This window comes from Archocentrus centrarchus, chromosome 3 (genome assembly GCF_007364275.1).
Source record: "Archocentrus centrarchus isolate MPI-CPG fArcCen1 chromosome 3, fArcCen1, whole genome shotgun sequence".
Classification (NCBI taxonomy): Eukaryota; Metazoa; Chordata; class Actinopteri; order Cichliformes; family Cichlidae; genus Archocentrus; species Archocentrus centrarchus.
Genome location: NC_044348.1, coordinates 30,577,832 through 30,602,664, shown reverse-complemented (window position 1 = coordinate 30,602,664; position 24,833 = coordinate 30,577,832). Strand labels below are relative to the sequence as shown.

The window sequence follows — 24,833 nt, the reverse complement described above, 5'->3', positions numbered from 1 at the left end:
TGCATTGATTTCAAATATCAGTCTTCTTCATGACTAATAATTAGTTTCAGAATGAATGCCCACAGTTGCCCTAAAATGTGCATGTCCAAAAATGTTAGCTTAATTTGTAGAGAGAAAATATTTGATTCACCCCTGCAAAAGGTCAGAAAACGTGACCCCCTGGGATATGTAATATTTTAATCTGGAACAGCACAAAGCTTTTGTCAAGGCCCATTTTTGCCTTAAGACAAATGTATTTATAGTACAATAATACCCAAGGTTCATGGCTGGGCACTGTTGCTTTCAGGCATGCAGCTTCTCTCCAAGACCGGAGACATTAAGGACACACTGTTTTTTTTCTGGCTTGAAGGTTAAAGGGTGTGACAGGGTGTGGAGATGGATAAAAAACAAAAGTCTTGGTCTTATTTGAACTTCCGGTTGTAATTTTTTATTTTATTTTTTTGTGGAGGTGGTGATGATGGGGTGTGTAGCTTGAATCTGTCTCCATCTTAGTGCCTGTAAGTTCTGTGCAGTGAGTTTAATACAGCATTTTCCACCAAAAGAAAGCCACCTTAAAGATGCTCAAGGTTTTGGAGGAACTGCAGAGTCAAATAATTTATCTCTGTGGATTTATGACCAGCATTTAGATTCAATGTGGTCATTTAATTCAGTGTTTAAAAAATAAAGTTGGATTGGTGCAGCTATTTCTACTATTTTTCACAAAAAAAGCAGAAGGTCCAACTCTCATATCCACACTGATTAGCCACAGCATTAAAACCACTTATCTAATATTGCATACAGTTAATGTTCTGACTTATTGGACATGGACACAGGTCCTCTGGGTGTGTCCTGTGAAGTTTGCAGCAGATTCTTTGGTTCCTGTGGGATGTTCTTGTGTATCCTGATGACACTTGATTGTATATGGAGTTTGGAGTAGCGTGCGCCTTAGGCTTTTTATTGTGTTCCTGAACAGTGTGGAGGGCTCATTGTTCTGCAGGTGGAGACAGCTCCCATCAGAGTGCCATGGGGTGTAAATATTAAATGGACTGGTTCTTATAGAGCTCTTTTCTACTCTACTTTGAGCACTCAAAGCACTTTATACAACATGCCTCATTCACCCTTTCACATTCATATAGGCACTTTTTTTCTACAGCTAAGTGCATTCTATCTAACATTCACACACATTCATACTCTGATGGTTGCATCAGAGGGCAAGGACACTTTGGAATGCAAACAGGAGCCAGGCATTGAACCACCAACCTTCCGATTAGTAGGTGACCTGCACCCCAAAGTCTGTAACATTATTTGCGTGGGTGGTCGTTTGTGGTAAGTACATAATTGTTCATAGGAATGGCAGGACTCAGTATTTCTTAGCAGAATGTAACAAAATCATTAATGCAAAACCTTTCTATTAAACCACGTTACCAGTAATTGACACGAATGTATTCATTCGATGTTCAATTTTGGAAAAAAAAGAGGTATTTTAGAGAGATGTTGATTGCTCTAATCCATAAAAAAAAAAAAAAAACCCCAAGAAGATAAATTATTTTTAAAAAACTGAGCCTTCAGTATTTTTTAAATCTTGCAAGAAAAGCGTACGATCAAAGTTCGAGATTCAGTAAATCAAATTCATATAATTACGATTAAATAGCACAACACATTCTCTTTAAATCGACTTCGAGTAAATTTCACGCAGTCCCTTACTGTTGTCACGGAAGATCGTTACCGAGAGATGGATGTAATCAATAGAATCTGACTCATAATGTGCTGCCTGAGCACGTTTTACATTTACTTTGATCGCCTGTATCGTGCAGGACATCCTGCAGAAGCCCAACTGCTGTGACTAAAAACTATAAAGTGAACAGTAGCGCTGGTTGGCTGAACTGTTGTAAGAAGGCAGCACCTTTTCTGCCTCCAACGCGCGGTCGGTGCAACTGAAATAAAAGCTCAGTTACCCAATGAAGCTATTGGCTGGAAGGTTTCAGGTTCCTGCGCACTGCCGATGAACCACTCATAAACGGTGCTCGCAGTGACTACATCCACAAACCAACCTGTGTGGGAACATGTCGCAGTACACGCTGGCAGGTAGGAAATGTTCTGTCTTTCTAGATTTTACTCATTTGATTAATGTTCAGTCTGTGTTTGGTTTTATTTGCAGATTAGTGCTGTCGGCACATTTTTCAAACAGGAAAAAAATATCACAGCAAAATATAGTCTTTTTTTTTTTTTTTTTAAATACACATCGCCGCTTGTTATTACTGTTAAATAGTCTTCAAACACGAAAAATAGCAGACAGGAAGATAGAGACAGCTTAAAAAAAATAAGTTTATCTTTGCATGCCGACAAGTGGGACCTGGACTGCAAAGAGAGAGTAGGAAAGTATCCCGAATACAATTTGTTTGATATGATTTTTTTATGCTTTAGGGCCGAGATTAAAAAAAAAAGTCTATGGATTACAGTAAGCTTAAATCACTTATTTGCGTGCCATTTCCAATTACTTAGTGCATGATTAAGTCTGATGCACACCATATCAAAATGCACACACATCCTTCAGAACTAAAAAAAAAAAAAAAAATCTGCATTAAACACTGATTTGTCCTTACTCGGGTTTCACCATTACATCATTTGGTCCATAATAATGTCCACTGGTTAGTCACGCTGAGTCATATTTTAGAGCAATCCCATCAGCCTTGAATTTCCAACATCACTGCTGCATCCACCCCCTCTGTACTGTCATGACTGAGACAGTGTGGGGAGCTCCCTGCTCCTGGACTTTGACAGGGCTGAAATTGATCTGCACAGTTAGCACTCACTTGCTTTGACTGTGATCTCATCTTAATGGATAATTGTGGAGTTAAGGGTACTTTTACTCTCTCCTGTGGTAATAAAATTTGTTGATGCATTGGAAACATCCCTGTTTAGTTGAAGATGAACAAACCTATTAAGAGCAAATAAATAAATGAAAAAATGTGGGGGACCTAAACCTAATATTTTCAAAAACACATGTAAACACAAGTATTCTCATTATTTGTTGTTTACGTGACAACAGTCACAGGTTAGTGTTTACTGCCCTGTGCTTGATGCATGAGTCATCCCAATACATCCTCATTATCTGACATTAAATCAGCATCGGGGATCTGTTTTAACAGCTTCAGTGTGTGTTTATCTTGATATGCTTTCATATTTAAATACGTTTCAGTGTGCTGTTTTATGATAATCTGAATAAATTGATGCTAAAGGCAGATGATATTGTAGTAGGTAATAACGTGCTTTATTTATTTATTTTTAATTAAACTTATTAACAGAATTTAAGCTATTGTAATCTGATTCTTAGCATGGAGGCTTCAAAGATAAATAAAAACAGAAATAATTTAGTTGCCAGAAAAATTGACAGCAATGCAGTACATGTGCAGCACTCCCTTGGATCAAAACAGCAACTGCAACAATATTAATGATACAATTATGATAATAACAGTTCCTCTTTAATTTAATCAAGGAGTGCAGAGTGCAGACACAAGATAATTGTTTAGAATAACTTTGTTTGTAATGGATGTGCCTTTTCTGAGCCTTCAATCAAACAAAGGCTTGTTTGTTTGGTTAATCTATGATGAGCTCACTTTTTTTTTTTTAAATTTGTGTATCTATATGTATCTATATATACCCAACATTAATGTTTGATATGTATACCTTTTTTCTAGTTCACGTGCAGATCCTGCTGGCTGTGGGTCTAGCTGTATTCTGCTATTGTCTCGTTCTTGGCTGCATCCTTTGCTGCCGCAGAAGAAAGAAAGTTTCATTGGAGGACAAAGAGGCAGTTTTCTTGTCTCCACATCCTGTGGAGAGAGTGACTGTGACGCTGACTCCTTCTCCCTGTACACAGCTTGTGAAGCAGCAATATGAAGAGTTGGATGGGGATGTGTTAGAATTTCCTTCCTCTAAAAGCAGCTCTTCTCCCTCTGATGATGACCTCACTGCTCTGCCCTTTGACTCCAGCCCTACCAGGTCAGATGAGCTGGCACAATCTCCTAAATCGTCTTTCCCATTGCGGCGCCTCAGCACTCCTGCAGTTCCCTGCTCACCTAACAAACCACCAAGACACGGCCGAGCCTCTTTGCCTTCTCTTACTAGGTTGAGTTTTGTGTCCAAATCCCGTCGAGCGATTGGCCGGCGCAGCACTGTGAGCGGTGAAAGTTTTATTTACAATGAGAGCAGCTGTCTGACTGCAGGTGTTGCCAGACCTCCCGTCGAGCAGGGAGGGCCTTGCCCATCCCAGTATGGCTCTAACTCTCTTGCCATCCCTTCCAAGCCAGCTCCACTCCTTCACTTCTCCGTGCTCTTCTCCCCTGCCTGCGGCACCCTGGTGGTCAACATCCTGGGTCTCTCGGGGGTCAGTCGAAGGCGCAGTGGGGTTTTTGTTAGGGCCAGCCTTCCACCGCTCTGCCCCTCCCCTCAGCAGATAGCTTCACGGCGGCGCAGCCTCAGCCCAGAGCTCCACAACCAGAGCTTTGTACTGCAGGTGGGCTCTGTGGAGGAGCTGCGGACCTGTACCTTGAAACTGGCTGTCTACAGTAGGGACTTCACTGGTCTAAGAGAGGCCGCGCTGGGTGTGGTGGAGTTGCCCTGTGAGCAGTTGGATTGGGAGCCTGACATCGCCACTACCTACACCAGGCAGCTCAGCCCAACTAAGAGCAAGCTGAAAAAGGTATATGGTGATTTGATCATTTAATTTGTTTGGTTTATACATTACAGTTCTGCTTATAAGGGATTAAGAATCCATAAAAGGGCAATATAGATTCCAAAACACAACAGTTTGCCCATAATAAGTTGTCTGACCCTTAGTGATGTAGAAAGTGACTTCAAAACACTTGGACTTAAGACTAAATGGGACCTAAAAACTTAATAAATGTATCTGCAGTGCATAATGAAATACATGAGTATATGATAATGTCTTATCTGTCAACAAAACAAATCAGAAAAACAAACTGTTACAGTGTCTCCTAATTCCAGAGCTTTATTGGACATAAAGAGCACAAAATGTACAAAATTAACTCAGGATATAGATCAGTAGTACTTCAGTCAAGCAGGGAAAGGTTTAAGGCATGGCTCGCATGGCTGTGTGTTGAAAATCAGATATTGTGACAGCCTTTGTTGAACTATTGCTTCAATGAAAAGCAGCAACACACATCAAAGTCAGTAGAATAATTGGCTGGTTACACGTGCGTACATGGATAAAGTAAATGTACTCTTTTTGTTTTATCATATCCAATCAAAATTTTGTTGGGACCTTCGATCCAGGACAGTTTCAGTCAGACCCACAAAAAAAAAATATAATGAACAAGAACATGTGTATATGAGACCTGCAATGAGCTGCGTCCGGTACCTGAGCTTATCAGGCGACTGTGTCCTCTCAAGAATCGCAAGTCCACAATAATGCAAGTTGGGTTATAAGCTGTGTGCATTTGTGTGTGTGTGTGTGTGTGTGTGTGTGTGTGTGTGTGTGTGTGTGTGTGTGTGTGTGTGTGTGTGTGTCTGTGGGACTGTAACTGCTTTTTGGGTCACTGACCATAATTTTGTTGTCCTGGTTTGAGTGAACTGATGGTAAGATTTCAAAATCCTTTGCAAGTGTTCATTTGCATTTGATTTAACAGACAAAAAAACTGCACTTCAGTCATAAATAACACGTATCAGATTCTGTCCATGAAGGAATGTAGCATCTAATCAGCTCTCCCAGTAGCCAGTTTTTCCACTGTTGTTAGTCATGGCGACATTGTTGTTTGCCACTGCAGAGCAAACAAGTGGAGTGCAGCAAATTGGCGGTGCGCCCACGCTGTGGCCTCTGCGGCTCTGCTGATACTCTGCCAGGAAGCATTAATAACAAGTTTTTGAAGGGAGGTGGTCCAAATGTTTTAGGTCACTCTGAGACGTGCTGGGTTCTCGTTGGGGTGTCCCATCTTCCTTTTTGCAGTAATGTGAAAGTCAGCCAGGAGTACCCACCTCAGTCTCTCATCTTTATGTCTGATTTAAACACTTCACATAAACACGTCTTCACCTTCACCTTCACCTTCCTCTTTCTCAGCAGCTACCTGGTGTGATGTGCATGCGGAGCACATTCCATGTTTGCATATAGGTCGTGCACTGGTGACTGTCTTGTAATATGGGCATTTTCTGTATTCATAAGAAAGAGCCAGTTTTTGTAATCAGTGTAATGGACCAGCTGAGCTTTTGGTGATCATTCATCTGCATTACATTACTTATTTTGACATTTTATGGGAATGGGGGGCATAGCTTGGCAGGAGTTCAAGCAAAAGTGGAGCGATAAGGTTGACCAGCAATTTTTAATTTTATTTTTCCTGCAAATGCACTCTTTGTTTTCATTTTTAATTGCAGTCATATAGCATCCCTGGCAAATTTCCACTAACTCCAGCTAGTGGGTGTAGGAATGGAAAAATAACCAACATTATGATTGTATTTCTGAAAAGAAAAAAAAAAAGGAAATGTTTTGGTTGTCTAAGCTTCAAACGTGATTCAAAGAAGGTTAAAAATACAAACTCAAGCAAAAGGAAAGTGGCCTTCTTACTGATAGGTTGAAGGTTAATGTGTTGAACCGCCGTAAAGCAAACACTTCTTCCTTGCTTAAAGCCACTGCCTGATGTTCCCAAGTCTGTGACTAAGCTTGGAGGGCAGGCTGAGTAAGAACTACACCTGTTGTTGAAAGAGCACCTTACCTTAAAATATAAGTGCCTTAAGGCAACTGTTGTTGTGATTTTAATAAACCTGTGGTATTAAAAAACCTGAATGGAACTGAACCGGTGTATTGAGAAGCTAGTATAAATTACTGAAGTTTCTGCTTACAGAATATTAACATGCAGTTGATTGTTCCTACTTATATACAGGAGTTAAGTAGGAGGAAAATAAGTTTCTGAGTCTTTTTAGGCATCTGTTATTTAGAGATTATTGGATGATTCATAGAATCTGTTGGTTATGTAATTCGAGATGATTTACCAATTAAGAAGAGACTTCCTATTTGCAAAAATAACAGCCAGGAAATTACATAAGACAATGTTTTCATGTAAAATATATCAATTTGTCTTGGGATTTTTTTTAGTACAGTTATTACATAGAAAATAAGACATTTTTTTAATGATATGGTTACAAAGCCTGAGTATGGAAACTACTCTCTTCTCTTCTCTTCTTCTTCTCTACAAGGCAAAAACTAATGTTGCATATTTACATTTGCAGTTAAGAATCTGTCTTTAAACAGACTATGAAATGAACAGTACTTCCTGAAGAGAAAAATCTTGGACTCTGCTACAGGAGCTTTGCATAATTCACAGTTCAAAATAACCCTTGTCTATCTCATACTCGGCCTTGGTGCAGCCCCTCAGTGCATCTTATATCTGATTTTAAACTATCTCCCCTTAAGGCCAACCTCTTCCCAAGCCAACAGCAGTGAGGTGGAGCTCCTGTGCTCACAGCTAGAGCTGTGTACCAGTAATGACCATATTAATGATGAACATGATGAATGAAACATTTAAAGCTGTATGAATCCTGAGCTTTTGGCTCACATGGATTACTTGAACGCAAGCTTAACTGACACTGCCCATGTTTTATTTGGACATCTCTGGTTGTAAATGTACATGCATACAGTTAGTTCTCTAAGTATTTGGAGGATGAAACACTTTCTGTAGTTTTGCTTCTGTTCACTACCACAATTGATTTTATATCAAACAGTCAAGATGGGATTGAAGTGCAGACTTTCAGCTTTAATTGAAGGAGTTTAATGAAAGTATTGCATTAATGCATTTAGGTATTATAGTCTTTTTAAAATATAGGACCCCATTTTCTGAAGCTCAAAAGTAATTGGAGAAACAAATATTAGTTTCATCTGTGCAAAGAATTTTTTGTATCTTTTAGATGTTTTCTGGCAAAGCCTAATCTGGCCTGCTTGTTCTTCAGTGTAACCAGTGGTTTGCACCTTGTTGTAAACCCTCTGTATTTTCATTCATGGCGGTGTAGGCTTTGATAATGATACATCTACCTCTCTGAGAATGTTCTTCACTGGGATAGATGTTGTAAAGGGGCTTTTCTTAACCAAGAGAAAAATAATTATGATCATTCATTTTAGTTGACTTCTGTGGTCTTTTCAGGCCTTTTGGTGTTGTTGATTCGGCCACGCCTAAAGTTTTAATTATCTCTCTGATAGGTTTATTTGGGGTTTTCAGCCTAATGATGGTCTTCACTTGCACTGACATTTCTTTAAACCTCATATTGAGAGTTTCAGTGAATAGCTACTAAATGCAAGTTCAACACCTGGAATCAGCTCCAGATCTTTTGTCTGCTTATTTTGTCATGGAATAAATGTGGAGACATGCCTCACCTGGCCATTAAACTCTGAAAATGGGGGACTATGTATAAAAATGTCTGTAATTCCTAAACAGTAATAGCTAATTGTTTGATTCAAAATCCGCTGAGATTCAAAACTACAAAAAAGTGTCACTGTCAAAAACTTAACTTACCTAACTGTACGTGTATGACAGAAAATTAGAAAAGATACAATAAGCCTCTTATTCCCACAAGGCGGTGTTAGTATGTGACAGTCTCTGAGGTGAAGCTCTAGTAAAAGTCAGAGGCAGTGAACCGAAACTCACTTGTTGAATGAAATTGCTTGCACACTCTGCTACCCGGCATCAGCAAGTCACTGATGGGCTAACGCTCAGCAGCCTGACAGCAGACCGTGACTCACCAATCTCCAACCAATACAAGCTAATGAAACCTGACACGAACTCAGATGGAAAGCATCAGACTTTAAGATGAGCCATTACTTCTATCCACAACACATGAATGTCTTTATTGTTTATGGTGGGTGGTCAAATGGAGTCCTCAAGCATGACAGCTGCATATAAAAGCCAACCTCTAATATCACTGATTTGCTTTTAGTGACTGAAAAAGTGACACAGATTTAGCCCCGCTGAGTTCCTCTGGCAGGTGAACCCAAGATGCCTAATGATGTTTTGCAGTAACTGATTCAGATTTAAATTTTTAACCTTTTTCTTTATATTGACAGTGATTCACAGTGACTCCCTTTGGTGAGAACTGAAACACTGATTCTCACAGATCTCAGTCTTACTGCTTTGACCGACCCGCTCGCTGACAGTACTATAGAAGCATATTCATGAGCGTTCGATTTCTGCTTTTACTGCTTGAATCAGCTCTTTTCTCTTGGTCTTATTTTATCCCCAGTTTCCCAACAGATTAAATGAACATCTGCTGAGTGAAAGAAAACTTTTTCCCTTCTTGCTTAGTCTCACATTTAGTCTTTATCCCTTGGGCTTTTCCTCCTTTCTACCCTTAGAGTCTGAGCTCTCAGGAAACGCTGGGACGCAGGAAGAGCTCTGTGTGCATGCCTCGGGCTTTGGGGCAACTGTTCATCCTGCTGCAGTACCAGACACTGGCCCAGCGCATCAAGGTGATGGTTCGAAAGGCTGAGAATCTGGCCAAGCTCACACGGATCCCAGGAACTCCAGGTGAAGACCATCCTCCCACCTAAATAGTAAAATAGACTGTTTTTGCTGTTGCTTTCCTTAAGTCCAATCTTAAGGTGGCTGTAGCTCTGTAGGTAGAGCATGTCACCTACTGATCGGAAGGTCAGCGGTTCGATTCCTGGCTACTCCAGGCTACATGCCAATGTATCCTTGGGCAAGATACTTAACCCCAAGTTGCTCTCCGACCGTCCCGTTGGAGTATGAATGCGTGTGAATGTTAGCCAATTAAAAGCACTTAGCTTAGTAAACATGGAAGTGCTTGTATGAATGGGAGTGCATGGGTGAATGTAAAACACGTTGTATAAGCGCTTTGAGTGCTCATACTGAGTAGAAAAGCGCTATATAAGAACTAGTCCATTTACCATTTAATCAAAGTCATCATTAAAAGAAACCAATACTGACTATTGCTGGTAATAGCTAAGCTCACAATTGATTGGGATCAGTTGCTATTATCAGCTACGTCAAACAACACACAAGGGCAACACTAAAGTACATTATTTGACAAGTCAGTAGGTTTTCATCTCTGAGTTGAGATAGTGGTTTTGTCCAGTTAGTGCTGGACAAGCTATTAAGATATGGATGTTAATAATACACATATAAAATGAATAAAACAGTCACCAGTTGAAACGTAACATGTTAGAGGGGTAGGTGAATGCTGGCTGCACTCAAAAAAGAGTGTGTTATGAGTATGTTATTGTGTGTTAAATACAACCGTGTATGTTAACACATACATTTTGTCTTTTCAGACATTTGCACAAAGTTTTACTATCATGGAAAAGTTAAAAAAAAAAAAACAAGTCAGCATGTGCAAATGTTTTTAAATGATATAAAAGTCATGCACATGCTGCTACCCAGCTGGTTACAGTTTAATTAGTCTTTTGTCCCTATATGCTAGTCATAGGACCTTAACCAGAGTTTCCTGTGGCTTCACCCCTGCCCAGGCAAAATTCACCATCTTACAGGTCTTATCACACACACTCAAACTCCACCTCCACAACAGAGGGGGTTAAATGGGCTGGTGATGCACTGTGGGGACCAAGGATCCCACCTCAGCTGGCAGGGCCAGCCCTAATTTTTATTGTGCATTGGGATTTCGTGGCACCCTTTGACTTGCACATAGTTTAGACTTTAGACTCCTTAATCTGTGGTTCTCTTGTTCACCTCATTCCCCACATGATACAACCTGGGACAGTCCGAATTCCCAGACAAAAAAAGAAAACGTGATATAATTATAATAATCATTACTTGGACATTTTATACAATAGGCCAGAAATGCTAATGAAATGTATTGCCTGATCTCTCAATGGCATATTAAATATCAAGCAAACCGTCATCTCCTCCAAGTAAAGGAGAAGGGCTGAATTTTCAATTATCACATTGTAAATATACAGATCCATTCTGTGTATCCTGTGGGCCCGTCTGTGGTCGGACAGACTGGATCTCTGATTGGTTTGCTATATAATCAGATTAGGAACCAATCAGCCTGGTGTCATTTCCCCTCTGTCTGTGCCATCTGATTTAAGGCCCTGCTGGTGAGCAGAGGAGGAAGCAGGAAATTGTGTCAAAGTAAAAACAACAACCTAAACTGACACTTTGAGGCATACAGTCAGTTATATGTTTCCTACGAGCTTTAAGATAAATCATACATGTGAAATCTATAAATATAAATGCTCTTTGCAGATGCATGATTCTTATCTTACACGTTGCTTTTTAGTTTTAGTAAATCCAATTAGCATGCTAGAGTGGATTATTGAGAGATTATATTTTTCAATTGATCGTGCAGATTTGCAACAGCCAGAGAAAAGAGCAGAGGGGATTTTGGGGATATAAATAAACATGTGCACATTATTTTATGTGAGTGGAACAACACCACCCCGCAGTGAGGTTGCTTCGGTTTGTTAACACCAACCGAAAATGTCCTTGTAACTGATGTTGCTGCTCCTTTTTATTTGTTGACCTTTCTAGAAAAGAAATGTAATTCAATAAACTGATCCAATCTGATTATAATCATAACTAAGGATGTAATTTTATCCCAACAGACCACTATGTTGTCATTAACTTGCGTCAGGATGGGAAGGTAATTGGTACTAAGGAGACTAAAGGGGCCAGTGGTCCAAACCCCATCTGGAACGCTCCATTCCTATTTGACCTGCCGCCCGGTGACATCAGTCAGTTACCACTGGTGCTTGAATTCATTGTCATGCAGGTAGGAAGTTCTGCATAAGTCATTAAAACTTATTATATTATACTGAAATATTAGGAAGTCTGTCACATCTTTATTTTCTACAGGGCCGCCTCTACACTAAGAGCAGTATTCTTGGCCGCGTGCTGATTGGCAGCGATGTTTCCGAGGAGGGACAGGGACACTGGAAGGAAATGTGCAGTCGGGGACAAATAGAAAGTACTCGCTGGCATACTATCCAGTCAGATGCACTGTAAAAGTGACTGATTGGCACACTGTGGAACTGTCCCTTTGCTGCCTAGTGAGTGTCTTTGATGTGGAGTTAGTGGGGGAAAAACATGTGAAGGGGAGGCAGACAGCTCATGTTCATCCAAAGTATTTGTTTTGGTCTTTTTTTTTTTTTTTTTTAAATTTTCGATAGCAATGATAATAGTTTCCAATTACCAGTAAATAATCCCGAGTTAAATAAGTACTAAAACTATATAAGGAAGAGACAACTTAGATAGTCCATGTACATCTAGAGGCTTGTAGAAGGAAAAAAAAAAAATCTAATCTGCATCCAAAGTATGACACAGGGGGGCTGTGAAGCTGTTTTCTCCATATCAATAATAGTTTGAATCCACGCATTTGTTTTTGCAGTTCTTTCAACTGTGACTTCTTAAAACTGTAGTCTATAAAACTGTTATTATGGATGTTGTAGTGCTATTTGTATTGTGACCAGAGGCTATGAATGGTAATGTTGACTAGTACAATGATTTCTGTTACAAAGCATTTACAGTGTGCCTGCCACTGCTCATTGTATGCAGCTGTATATAAATGTGCCAGTATTTGTCCATGTTCTACTACTCCAACTCGAAATGCCTCAAGAGGGAAAAATATTTTGTCTTCTCCACAGCTACTGGAAATAAAAATGAGGGGACATTTTGATTTAGTTATACATTGTAGTTTTATATTAGCAAATGCATGACTTAAAAAATATATCATGCTTTCAACTATGTATATTTAACGCTAATGCAGAGCAAATTTATGGAAAACCCCCCTTATCAGACCCCTTTTTTCCATTTTGTCTGACTGTGGCAGCATGACTTACTGTTATTGTGCAGCAGTTTTAAAAAAACACTGTGATTGCCTACAATTGAAAGAAAAGTAAATATGAAGGATTAAAACCATGGCACCAAAACTAAGGAAACCAGTTATGTTTTTAATAAGAATTTCATATTAAAAGATATTTGAAAATTTTTACAGCTGCTGTAAATGTGTGAACACTTATCAACATCATTTGTGAGCATTCACATACATAATAATGATGATCTAATTTTAGCAAGGAATTGTGTGCTTGTGTGTGTAGTATACCGATCATGTGGATGCCTGCGGTGGTCTGTGTTGTCTGAACTGTAGATGTTTTTAGAAGATTTAAAAACATCAATAAAGGATATTTTTTTTTTCCAAGTATAAACTGATTCTATTAAAAACTTATCAGTCAGTGAAACCATTTCCTGATGGTGTGTTCAGGGACACAAAGACAACAGAAAGCAGCGGTCTAAATAATAAAGTCATCATCAAGTCATTATCAGTTGTGATAATGTCTGGTGTCTCATGAATACTAGCTCATCATTAATGTTCGTAATGATTTTCCCACTTTAACAATTTTATGGTATTTGTTGTGGAAAAAAATATTTTTCATGTTAGCTTTGAATTGTAATGTTTACTTTTTAGTGAAGATGTTTTTACTGTTGGAATTCTACAAATCTTTAACCTGCAATCTTTTTAATGGACACCAGGGGGTGACAAGTATCCTGCAAGGCCAAATATGTATAAACAGCTTACAAGTAAATTCGGCCTATACAGAAGAAGCCGAAAAGGCTGCCCACTCTCTCCCTTTTTTTCAGTTTGGCCACTGAACCTCTCAGTCAGAAGGAGTAAGGAGTTTTATTGAATTGATAAAGCAAAAACTAGCAACAGAATCTTGTTACATGCCGACGACATTATTTTATATTTGACTAATCCAGAGAACTGAGGTTGAGTAGGATATACCCTAACCCATCCTCTAAATGCCACAGGTGCAAAACCTACACTGGATCAATCATTCATATTTTTGGGAATGTAGAAAATTAAAACACTTCTGGAAAGAGGTGTGTGACTTGACTGTTACAGTCTTGGAATGCTTGATGGACATGTGACCAGTAAGATACCTTTTTGGTACAGAACTAGAAAAGACACTGGACCCTAGTTCAATGAAAAGGATTAGCATGCAACAAAGAAATGCATCCTGCTTAACTGGAACCAGCAAACCCAAAACCTTCACTCTGTGTAAACAGATTCTGAATAATACACTTTGATTGGAGCAACACATATATTCTGTAAAACAAGGTGGAAGTCTTTTCAAACATCTCATGGACTCCTCACTATTCATTAAACTTGACCAAACTTGACTTGATTTTGCTAAATTAACAACATTTTTGTGCTTCGACCAAGCTGCATTCTTGAATGTGGTGTCAGGATGATTTTTTTTTCTTTTTTGTAGTATTTATTTACCTATTTACTTATTTGTTATTTTCTATTATGTTTACCATTATGTGCATGTATTGTTGTGTTGGGACGTGTTTGATAAAAGTCAAAAATAAAGTGACCAGGATGGACAAGATTAGAAATGAATATATTGTAGGCATCATCGACAAAGGCAAATGCATGACATGAAGAGATGATATCACAGTTCAGATAGCATTGTAGGTTCTCAGGTTAATTTGTCAAATCACAGATGATGTCACACCCCTTTGTTGCCTCATATTGATGCCAGTCCAGATACTGTGGCTTAATCACCTGCGAAACATGAATGCTTGTTCAAAATTTCATGAAAATCCATGCATTGGTAGCTGAGATATGTACCTTAAAGAAGTCTTTCAAAACTGGTCAGCATTTATTAAAAAGGTATTCACTATTTACATTTAACTGGACGATATGAAATACACAAGTTGATGGATGGATAATTTTACCCAATGACAGCTGGGATAGCCCTCTCCCCAACCTCGCAACCTTGAATCGGATAAGCGGAAGAAAATGGATGGATGGATTGATTTAATGTGAAGCTGACTGTGGTGAATGACGTCCCTAAGATAAATTCTGGAGCAGCTCCAGATACAATGAATAACTGACTGATGTCTGCAGCCATTATTGTGAATTTATAGGAACATTTTTTTCACTTCACAGCTGAAGGCTCTGCGCTCAATAACAGAAGTCAATAAAATTCACTTAGATGTAATTTTTCTAACTGAGACGCCACACAGACAGTTTTTAAATGATAGCCATTGAAACCTGCCCTCTGGACTAAACCTGCCTGCATTCAAATTATTTACTGTTGACAGAGACGTTGTGGTAAATGCATTCTTCATGACAAAATCTTTCAGTCACTGCTTCCTGTTGCCAGTGTGTGATGCCCTTCCAAAGAGTTATAAATATCCAAAGGATGTGCAATCAAAAGGTGGTGTAATCTAGCTCCTGGGGTGATCTTATGTCATATCAGCTCACCAGCTGAATGTGACTACTACTACACACCCACACAAAGAGTCATGTCTTAAGTGCTTGTGACTTGTAAAACAATCACAATATGTAAAATGTGGAACTATGAGCCCAGCTGGATGGAAAACTACTAATTACACTTACATCGTGTTGGGCTTCCTATTATGCAGTTTTTCCTCATCTTTCAAAACAAATTTCTTTCCTCACTCTGTATTTTGCACCATCTGCTCGCTTGAGCCATCGCTTCTGTCCATAAAGGAGGGCCCAAAAAAGCTCCAGAATTGCTTCGAATGCCAATTTTATAGAGGTGGTCCCCTGTTAAACCTTTATTTGCTATTTTTATTCAGTGCATTTCTTTTTAGGTAAGCACAACACTAGAGCCTTTTTGTATCTGTGATATAAAAAAAATATATATAAGATGGCTAAATGCAACTGGTAAATAAAGTAAGTCTTCTAGTAGACTATTTGTACCCTGTGTGTCTCAGTATGCACTTATTCATTTGACTTTGGACAATTTTTTTCCCCCCAAAAGTGCTTCTGTGGTGCTGTAATGGAAATAAATCAGCTGAACATGAAAGTGCAAAAACCTGTTTAGTGAAAAGGACATGAAATAAAACCTGTCCGTGTGAGGCTGTAACGCATTCGATGCAGACATGCTTCTCTTTCTTCATTCCTCTGATCTGCCCACTCTCCCGAGGGAGGCTGCAGTAAGCAAATGAGATTTTGCTGATCTGTTTGCAGTTTTCTCTCTGTGTGGGCCTGCAGCAACTCTGCAACTCAGGTTCCCTGAATCTGTTGCTGAGAGACATTTATCACTTTTACTTAAACTATTAATTTTGGTGAGTGTAAACGATAAGACCAAATGACAATCATAAAATGCATTATGTTCATATTTTCAACTGCAAACTTGATAATAAGCAAATGTGACTGGATTATTCTGATATAATCAGACACTCATTCTGATCAGATAAAAAATTTTTTTTTCATTAATACACTGGTCTAAATAAATCAATAAATAGAGGAACACTTTTTAATCAGCGTATAGGATCAAGTCAATTAAACTTCTGGGATACTGATCTGGTAATTTAAGTAGCAGAGGGGGTTGTTAATCAGCTTCAGCTGCTTTGGTGTTAATGAAATTAGCAGCAGGTGCACTGGAGGGACAACAATGAGATCTAACCTCCAAAACAGGAATGGTTTAACAGGTGGAGGCCGCTGACATTTTCCCCTCATCTTTTCTGACTGTTATTTCACTAATTTTGCATTTGGCTAGGGTCAGTGTCACTACTGGTAGCATGAGGTGATATCTAGAACCTACAGAAGTTGCACAGGTAGTCCAACTCCTCCAAGATGGCACATCAATATGTGCCACTGAAAGATGGTTTGCTGTGTCTCCCAGCACAGTCTCAAGAGCATGGAGGAGATTCCAGGAGACAGACAGTTACTCTAGGAGAGCTGGACAGGGTAGAAGATCCTTAACCCATCAGCAGGAGTGTTATCTGTTCCTTTGTGCAAAGAGGAACAGGATGAGCACTGGCAGAGCTACAAAATGACCTCCAGCAGGCTACTGGTGTGAATGTTTCTGACCAAACAATCAGAAACAGCTGCATGAAGGTGGCCTGAGGGTCTGACGTCCTCTAGTGGGCCCTGTGCTCATTGCCCGGCACCGTGGAGCCCGATTGGCATTTGCCACATAATATCAGAACTGGCAGGTCCACCATTGTGCTTTTCACAGATAAGAGCAGGTTCACCCTGAGCACATGTGACAGACATGAAAGGGTCTGGAGAAGCTGTGGAGAATGTTATGCTGCCTGTAACATTGTTCAGCATGACCTGTTTGGTGATGGGTCAGTGATGGTCTGGGGAGACATATCCAGCGCATGAGCCTGTTAAAGCCTGGCTCCCTATGAAGATGTTAGAAACAGCATATTTAAAATGGAAAGCGTTCATTTTTAGTGACACTTTAAACAAACTAGAAGAATCCATTTCTGGACCACTAATAGTCATTCTTTTTTTTCTTTTTTTTTTCTTTTGAACTTGTGTAATCGTCACCTGGGGAAATGACCAAAACACACAACATCAAAACTCCAAAATGCAGTCTTTAATGTTAGTGAGACGGTTGACAAGCAATGTAAATAACGGGTAGGCAAAAAGACAAAGAACCTCAAAATGGTTGAATACAAGTACAAAAAATAAAACCCAAAAATACACTGCAACTAAACTTAATGATAATGTAAAATGTTACAGAAAAAGAAGAAGGGGAGTATATATACACAAATGGCTGACTGGATAATTTGTTACAGGTGGTGCACAAAACTGGTGACAAAACAGAACAAGGAGCAAATGTAAAACTAACCATGATGCATGAGAATCAAAGACAGAAACAAAACATGTTTAAATCACACAAATGAGCCTTTTTTCTTCTATAAATTTAGAAGCATTAAATATTTTAATATTTCATATCACATGCAGTGTTAATTTTGACAGCAAATTTTGATTTAGTTTTAGTCATAGTCTTTTGACGAAAATGTAATTTAGTTTTAGTCATAATTTCGTCATTGAATAGATTTAGTTTAGTTTTAGTCGACGAAATAGCGTAAGAATATAGTCGACTAAATCTACAGTCGATTTAGTCGACTAAAATATAAAGGGTGTAAAATGTAAATGCTTTTTCTTCAGTGTTCAGGACTAAGATTAGGAAAGGCTAATCCACCGCGGTGTGGAGATTTTCTCTAAACACAAACTCTAAACTGGGAAAAACTCTTTACCCTGCATGACATTAAAATACTTACCTTTGCATGGAGATCTGGGTGACTGGTTTGCAGGTGTTGTTTAAGACACTGGCTTGTGGTCCCCCATGGCTGGGTTTTTCTTTTCATGAAATACTAATTGGAATTTTGTGTAATGATTTAACTATTAATAAACTCAGCTAGTTCCCCTATCTTGGTAGAACAAAAGTTGCCTTTAATAAATGATCTGATGGAAACAGTAAATTATTAAACACCAGTTAGAACCAATAAACAATGAAGAGTTTCTTATGTGAAACTGGTTTGAAATTTTGGTTTGTCTGTCATTGTCTTATATTGTGGTGCAGTGCTACACAATGAACCACAAGAGAAATGTTGTAGCTTCTCTACTGTGAGAACTTAGTTGTCTAAAATAAGCTACCTGCACTCTGACTGACCTGGACTTTGTGTTCTCAAACCACTGCAGAGACCAGTGAGCCACTTTCCCAAACTCAAAGTCCCTGAACAACCTTCCATTGGTCTAATATACTGTATTGATCCACAGTGTGTCCACGTGTCTACCTTTCTGTTCATCTCTCTGAATGATCTCTGGGTAGATATTATTAATAATTCCCCTCTGAAACAGAACGTACTGCAAAGATTTATTTATTTATGTGATGGTAAAAGCCTCATTGATGGTCTGTGTGGTTTTACATAGATAAAATATAGCCCCTCAGTGATTTAGACAGTAATGATCCCTAGCCTCACGGAGTTTGAACATCACAGCACTGCAGGACACATCCATGACTCACTGCTTCGCTTGGTTGCCTTCACTAGACCCACGTTCTGACATTTACTGCCTGTCACCGAGCACCTGCCTTCACCTGAAGAGACAGCGGGGCCTTTTAGATTTGGGATGGAGGTGACGTGTCCCCCTTCATCTTTTTTATTAGACTAAATTGAACGTTGAGGCGTGCCGCCTACATTCTGAAACCAACTGTTTTGCTGCACCTTCATGACAAGCAAGATTAAAAAGTTTGTGTCAGGAACAAAGGAAAAGTCCATCGGGGGTGAACAAAACAGCTTCCCACACACTGTCTCTCCACATGTACTGACTGCTGAGTTTCTTTGGTCCCTGAGCTCTAATGATAAAATTCTGACCAAAACTTTTTAATGATGCATGCGGAGGGCAGTAAATTAATGTTGTTCCAAGGAAGCAGTTGTCTTTCAGAGGTTTATTGCAGATTTTATCAGCAGTCTTTAACGACAAGCTCCCACAATGACGTTAAAATTCCAACTTTATGGTTTCCATCTCCTTTCTTTGCCTCCTAGTAAAGGCAAAATAAGGCACAGCAGGTAACACAGCAGGTCTTCTGTCAGATAGACTTGGCCATTTCACAACAGGTACTAAATACAGGTGGAGAATAATATTAGAACATCTTTGGTTCATCAAATGCGCAAGTAAGCCCAGAGTTTCAGGTTTATCCATCAGTAAAGTCAAAATATCATATAACATATTGTTCTTCTTTCTCTTGAAACAGTGCAGAGGTGAGCCCAACTCTGCACAGGAACAGACATGGAAGACAGCCACTGAGCAAACCATAAAATATATGAATATAAAATGAACAAAATGCACGAGGAACTCGTGAAAAGTTTGGCTAACTTCTGATTTTTCCTGCTACTGAAAAATTTATGTTTTGCACAAGAACTTTAATTTACTGGAGACACTGAGTAATGACCTGATCACAAGGCTTTTGGTTGACACATAAAGTGATTTTTTTTTCACATGCAAGCATATGATAAAGCTATGAAAATAGAAAAAACAAATAATTGACTCGTTGTGTTAAAACATAGGCCAGATTAATTCTACTTATTCTAGACAAGATAAAATTAGGAAAACAACATGACCTGAAGATACATGACGGGGGTGGGGTAATGTAGTTAATGACACATTTGGATGTATGAATATTAGGCTGTGTAAAACGTACAGCTGCATTGACCATAGTTCTTTTCTTATTGTATCTCAAAACAGAAAAAACAGACCTGGCAACAAAGTGAAATGTAGAAACAGAAAACACTTGTCATATATGGCAGACAGGAGCAGATGAGGCAGGAATTTTGACTGGCTGAATTATGGGAGGCAAACATGTAATAAAGGTGGTTCACTTCCATTAAACCATTGCAGTAAACAAGCATGCACAGAAGCAGCCATCATTACTATTACACCTGTGCTTTCCCCACTGTGACAAGTCAAGATGCTTGCTGTGAAAGATGTATGCGCAGTGCAGCTGCAGCGCCTCCAGCAGTGACTCAGCCCTGCACGCACCAGCTGGATCAAGTAAAAAAGTTTCACATTTTCTAATGTGATGAAGAAAACACGTGCCTCTAATAACAACGTAATTGTGAAGCAATTACTGGTGAACAATAGTTGCAACAACAATTTCAGTTTCCGATAGATGTTTTCACTACACAAATTAAACTTTGTTATTTGTTTGTTGACACTAATTAGAATCACACAAGCATGATTGCCAGGAAATTCAGGATCACTGCAAAGATTTGACATCACGCTGGGGAGAAAAACACAGGTATAAACAAAATTACAGACGGCCCATTTAGCTGCTTCATCGTTGTCAATGTCACATGTGCTTTGCTGAAGGTAAGTAAAGTATTCTGTTAAAAAAAGGCCCATTAGTGTCTTTAGTGCATATTAAAACAGATTTTACAATAATATGCAAATAATGAAACACACACATACAGTATGTGCATTACAGTTGATGCATATATTCCCCAAAGGAGTTTATATAGAGGAAGGAGATGGAGATGTTTTGAAATCAGTTTTCGTCTGAGAGAGAAAACCACGAACAACCCCCATCCATCCATTCTCTTCCACTTATCATGAACATTAATACAACTGTGTGAATATCGCCATCTAGTGGAAATCTGAGGCAAAACATGTGCAGGCTGAAACTAAAACTGAAAACCTGTGAAACAGGGCGTTTGTCAGCGAGGTCCCATCAACATGAATCAAGCTCAGCTGCAGAGTTTGGGTGTGTGCCCTTGTATTCATGCAATGAACACTAAATTGATTCATCAGACAGAAGAAAAAACTCTGTAAAGGTGATCATGAAGTCAGCAGCAGCACCAGTGTTTCCAGGTGATAACTTTTGCCTCCATCTTGATAACACAAGAGAGCCACATTTGGCCTACATTGTTTCAGCGCAAACACATGCCTCGTTGCACATCATGTTATGCACAAGGCATTGTTGCGTGCTTGTAGATGGGTGTGTGAGTGACTTCACAGTCCACCCTCACATCTGGAGCCCACTGCGAACCTGGTAGAGGATCAGAGAACCAGAGCTAGGATCAGATCCGCCTCCCTTTCTTTATTAGAAGTGTCTGTGACCATGATTAATGAACAGCATGTCACGATTAGACCAGCCTTCACGCCCTTTTGTGCCAGCTCAGAACTTTAACCCCTCTGGCTAAGGTTGTTCTGGACCCTGAAATCACAGCACGGTCAGAGGTCTCAAGTCCAACTGCACTGGATCAAATGCCCGGTGGATTGAATTCGACACGAACACCATTCACGTTCCTGAGGGTGTGGCGGAAAAAAACATGTAAACATATTGGCATGCTTAGAGGTCTTGAGGAACCATTTGAGAACACAAGGAACTGTCTAAAAACTTTGGCTGGGGGCTCAAACCAGCTAATCAGCACCAACACCCACAGCAAACCGTTACTCATTTGGCTCACATTGTTTAACCATTTACGAAGAACAACTGGACTGTATTTATGATGGACTGATGTGCCTCAGAATAACTACTTTTGCCTCAAGTAATGATAAACATAAAGTACTGCTTCTGTTTTTATAGCACTGATGCATTTTCACAGTTAGAAGGTAAAAGTACTCGTGCTCTTGCAGGGGGCAGCTGCAAAGCTCTGGAATGGCAGTTCTGTCACAATCAAACAGCAGGCATCTACTCACTCTCAGGAATCTCAGGATACACATGTTTTGACAGTTTTTGCATGTTTTTTGTTTACATTTCATCATCATTTATTTGCACGTTGATCCTGTTATTTATTGCAGCTGGGTATCATGTTTTTGCTTTATTTGCATGTTGATTTTATTATTTTTTTGTCTTGCTCTGGCTTGATTTTTAACACAATTATTTTATTTGCAGAATAATCTTATAATTTTCATCTTGTTCTTAAATTTATATCCCGAGTCTCTGTCTTACTTCTTATTTTGTTATTTATCGTGCTGTGTAAATAATTTAATTTGATCGTCTCACCCTGTGTCCCGCATGTCATAATTTTCTTTCAGTCCCTTTATGACTTTTCTTCTTTTTAAAATGTATCCTCACAAATTGCATCATTTATTTCTGTTTTTTCTTGAACTAAACACTGACAAATAGGATTCACTTGCCACTATTTTCCAACACGCTTGGACTGAAGGCGATGACAGCAAATGAAAGAAATCAGAGTGTCAGCATCTGAAAATACATTGCATCTTAACACAGATCTACTCTACCCTAACGAGTGTTTGCTGTGCATTCAGTGGAACAGCATGGTGCACGGCTGCAGCTGCACGGAGGGCTGGTGAGCACTACAATGAAGATGTGTTGAAGACGCCGAAGCTCAAATATTCCAGAGCAGCTGGACTCAGTGTGCCTCTCTCTTCTCTGTGTAAACAATGGGCCAGTTTAAGTAAAAACAGATGAGATTTGTTTCTACTTAGACTATCTACATTGTTGTGTTTGCTGTCAGGCCTATCTGCACGAAATGAAATTTTTTGAACTCCACAAAACGTTGAGGCAGTCTAGGAATGCCGTTAAAGGATGCCATTTGTGGTTTTAATTCTGAAGAATGTCAATCCAATTCAGCATCTCTCATGAGCCTTATTTTCTAAATACTTTGTTGTGGGAGAAATACAACTGAAAACAATAGAATTTACCACATTCAAACTAGATTAATGTCAAAATTCTATGATTTTCCTTGGATAATCCTAGCAGGTTTATACACGTTGTCATTTGATATATTGTGAAACCTCCACAATTTTTGTCCCTTTTTGTAAATACACATTAAAAGAGTTCAATACAAATTACATTATTAATATATTAAAAAAGTTCTTCTGTTTAATGGGACAATTACACAACATTGTGAGAAATAAGAACCAAATCACTATAAAGGGATATCATTTCCTATTCTCACATCCATAGTTATCAGGTATCAAGAATGTTGCACAAATAAAACATGGATAAAAGACAAACAAGGCTACAAAGAATCACACATCTTTCTTCCACATATTGATGGATGTGTGCTGTACGTATTTTTAATTCAGTCATTATGAGCCTTGGTTTAATTTGTGAGCTGCTGTCCGAAGGCTCCACATACTCACACAGCACTTCCAGGCAGCAGACTGTGTCGACTCTGCGTCACCTCTGCTCTGTTCGCCTGCCAGGGAAAATAAATAAATAAGAGTAAACCAATAATGCGAGTCAGATGATTATGTGACAATGATGTTACGGGAAATGTTTTGGGCTCAACATGTGATGTGCAGGAGGTCAGCTGAAAGTTTCAAACGTGTTTTCTACTGTAGTGATTTGAAAAAAGAAAAAGAAACCAAGAGTTACATTTTACTGTATTTTACTGTACAGTTACATGTTGTAAGTGCTTTATTTTTTATTGCTGACTATCATCACTGTATGTTATTCTGAATTCAAATCATAGCTCATGATATTTCAGCCAGTCAGTTCTTAACTGGGAGTGTCGGGCTGATGGCGCCAAGATCAACGAGGACGAGACAAATGTTCCTGTGTTTGGCAGTAATGGGAATCACAGAGAGACTAATAGGCAAAGCTAAAATTAAATAAATAAATAAGGAAGTCGATTTTTTTTTTTTCGCAAAACCAAATGTGACCACCTTTCTATCTGTTGTCATGACTGAGTTTGCCCCTAACCCTGCAGGCACTTTTGTTCCCTGTCACTTTCTTCTGTGCCTTTGCCCTGTAATCCAGCAGGAGGTGAAAATCTGAATACAGACCGCACAGATGTGCCTATTCAGTCACAGTCCTGCACCACACACACCAAGACATAAGCTGCGTGCACACACACACAAACACGCGCGCGAGCTTGCATTTCACAAGAGGTGCTTAACTCTCAAAAACAACCCTCTGTGATGTTTATCTAATTAACCAACCTACACATGAGAATACCTTCATTTAACAGAGCTAGAAATCTCTGCTGTCTGACACAAAGAACCTTCTTGTTTAAATGCTACGCTGCAAACAAAATAAGAAACTGGCAACAGCCTGATGATTAGAGAGGAAGTCATGTACAGCGCCTGGTTCCCAGACCAAAAACAAATTTCAAAACAATGAAATTTACTTCATAGGCCTTTGTGTAGTGTCTTAATTAAAAAAAAAAAAAATGACCTCATGGAACAGTCTCGCTTCTCAGTTTTTGTGCCTGAAAAAGTCATGCATATGCATACAGGCAAACAAATACACTTCATTCAGAACCACTGGAGTAGACACAGCACGGGTAACATGAATAACGAGGTGCAGCGGTGGAGGTGGGTTACAAAACGACTTGCAATTGTGAAGCAACTTAAACAGATTTGAGACTTGGATGAGTAGAAGGAAAATAACTTTGCCATCCAGAGATGTGGGTTGGCACTGAGATCAGCTTGAGTTTGTGCTCTGTCTCAATTAACACCATGCTCCATATATAGAATATTCGTAAACACACAAAGTAGTTTGCATTATCATTTTCTTCTTTTGGGTGCTTCCTTTAGGAGGTCACCACAGTGGATCATCTGCCTCCATCTCACCCTGTCCCCAGCATTCTCCTCTGTCACACCAACCCTCTGCATGTCCTCCGTCACTA

At 39.2% G+C, this 24,833-nt stretch overlaps 1 protein-coding gene across 1 annotated transcript; it reads left to right on the top strand.

The window, feature by feature from the left end:
• Positions 1-1,942: 1,942 nt before the first annotated feature.
• On the top strand, positions 1,943-14,058 carry LOC115778056 (synaptotagmin-5). The gene is made up of 5 exons (XM_030726076.1): positions 1,943-2,064; positions 3,678-4,681; positions 9,332-9,503; positions 11,561-11,727; positions 11,811-14,058. Exons 1-5 carry the CDS (start codon positions 2,043-2,045, stop codon positions 11,958-11,960), a joined length of 1,515 nt encoding a protein of 504 aa, XP_030581936.1. The 5' UTR covers positions 1,943-2,042; the 3' UTR covers positions 11,961-14,058.
• The last annotated feature ends 10,775 nt before the right edge of the window (positions 14,059-24,833 follow it).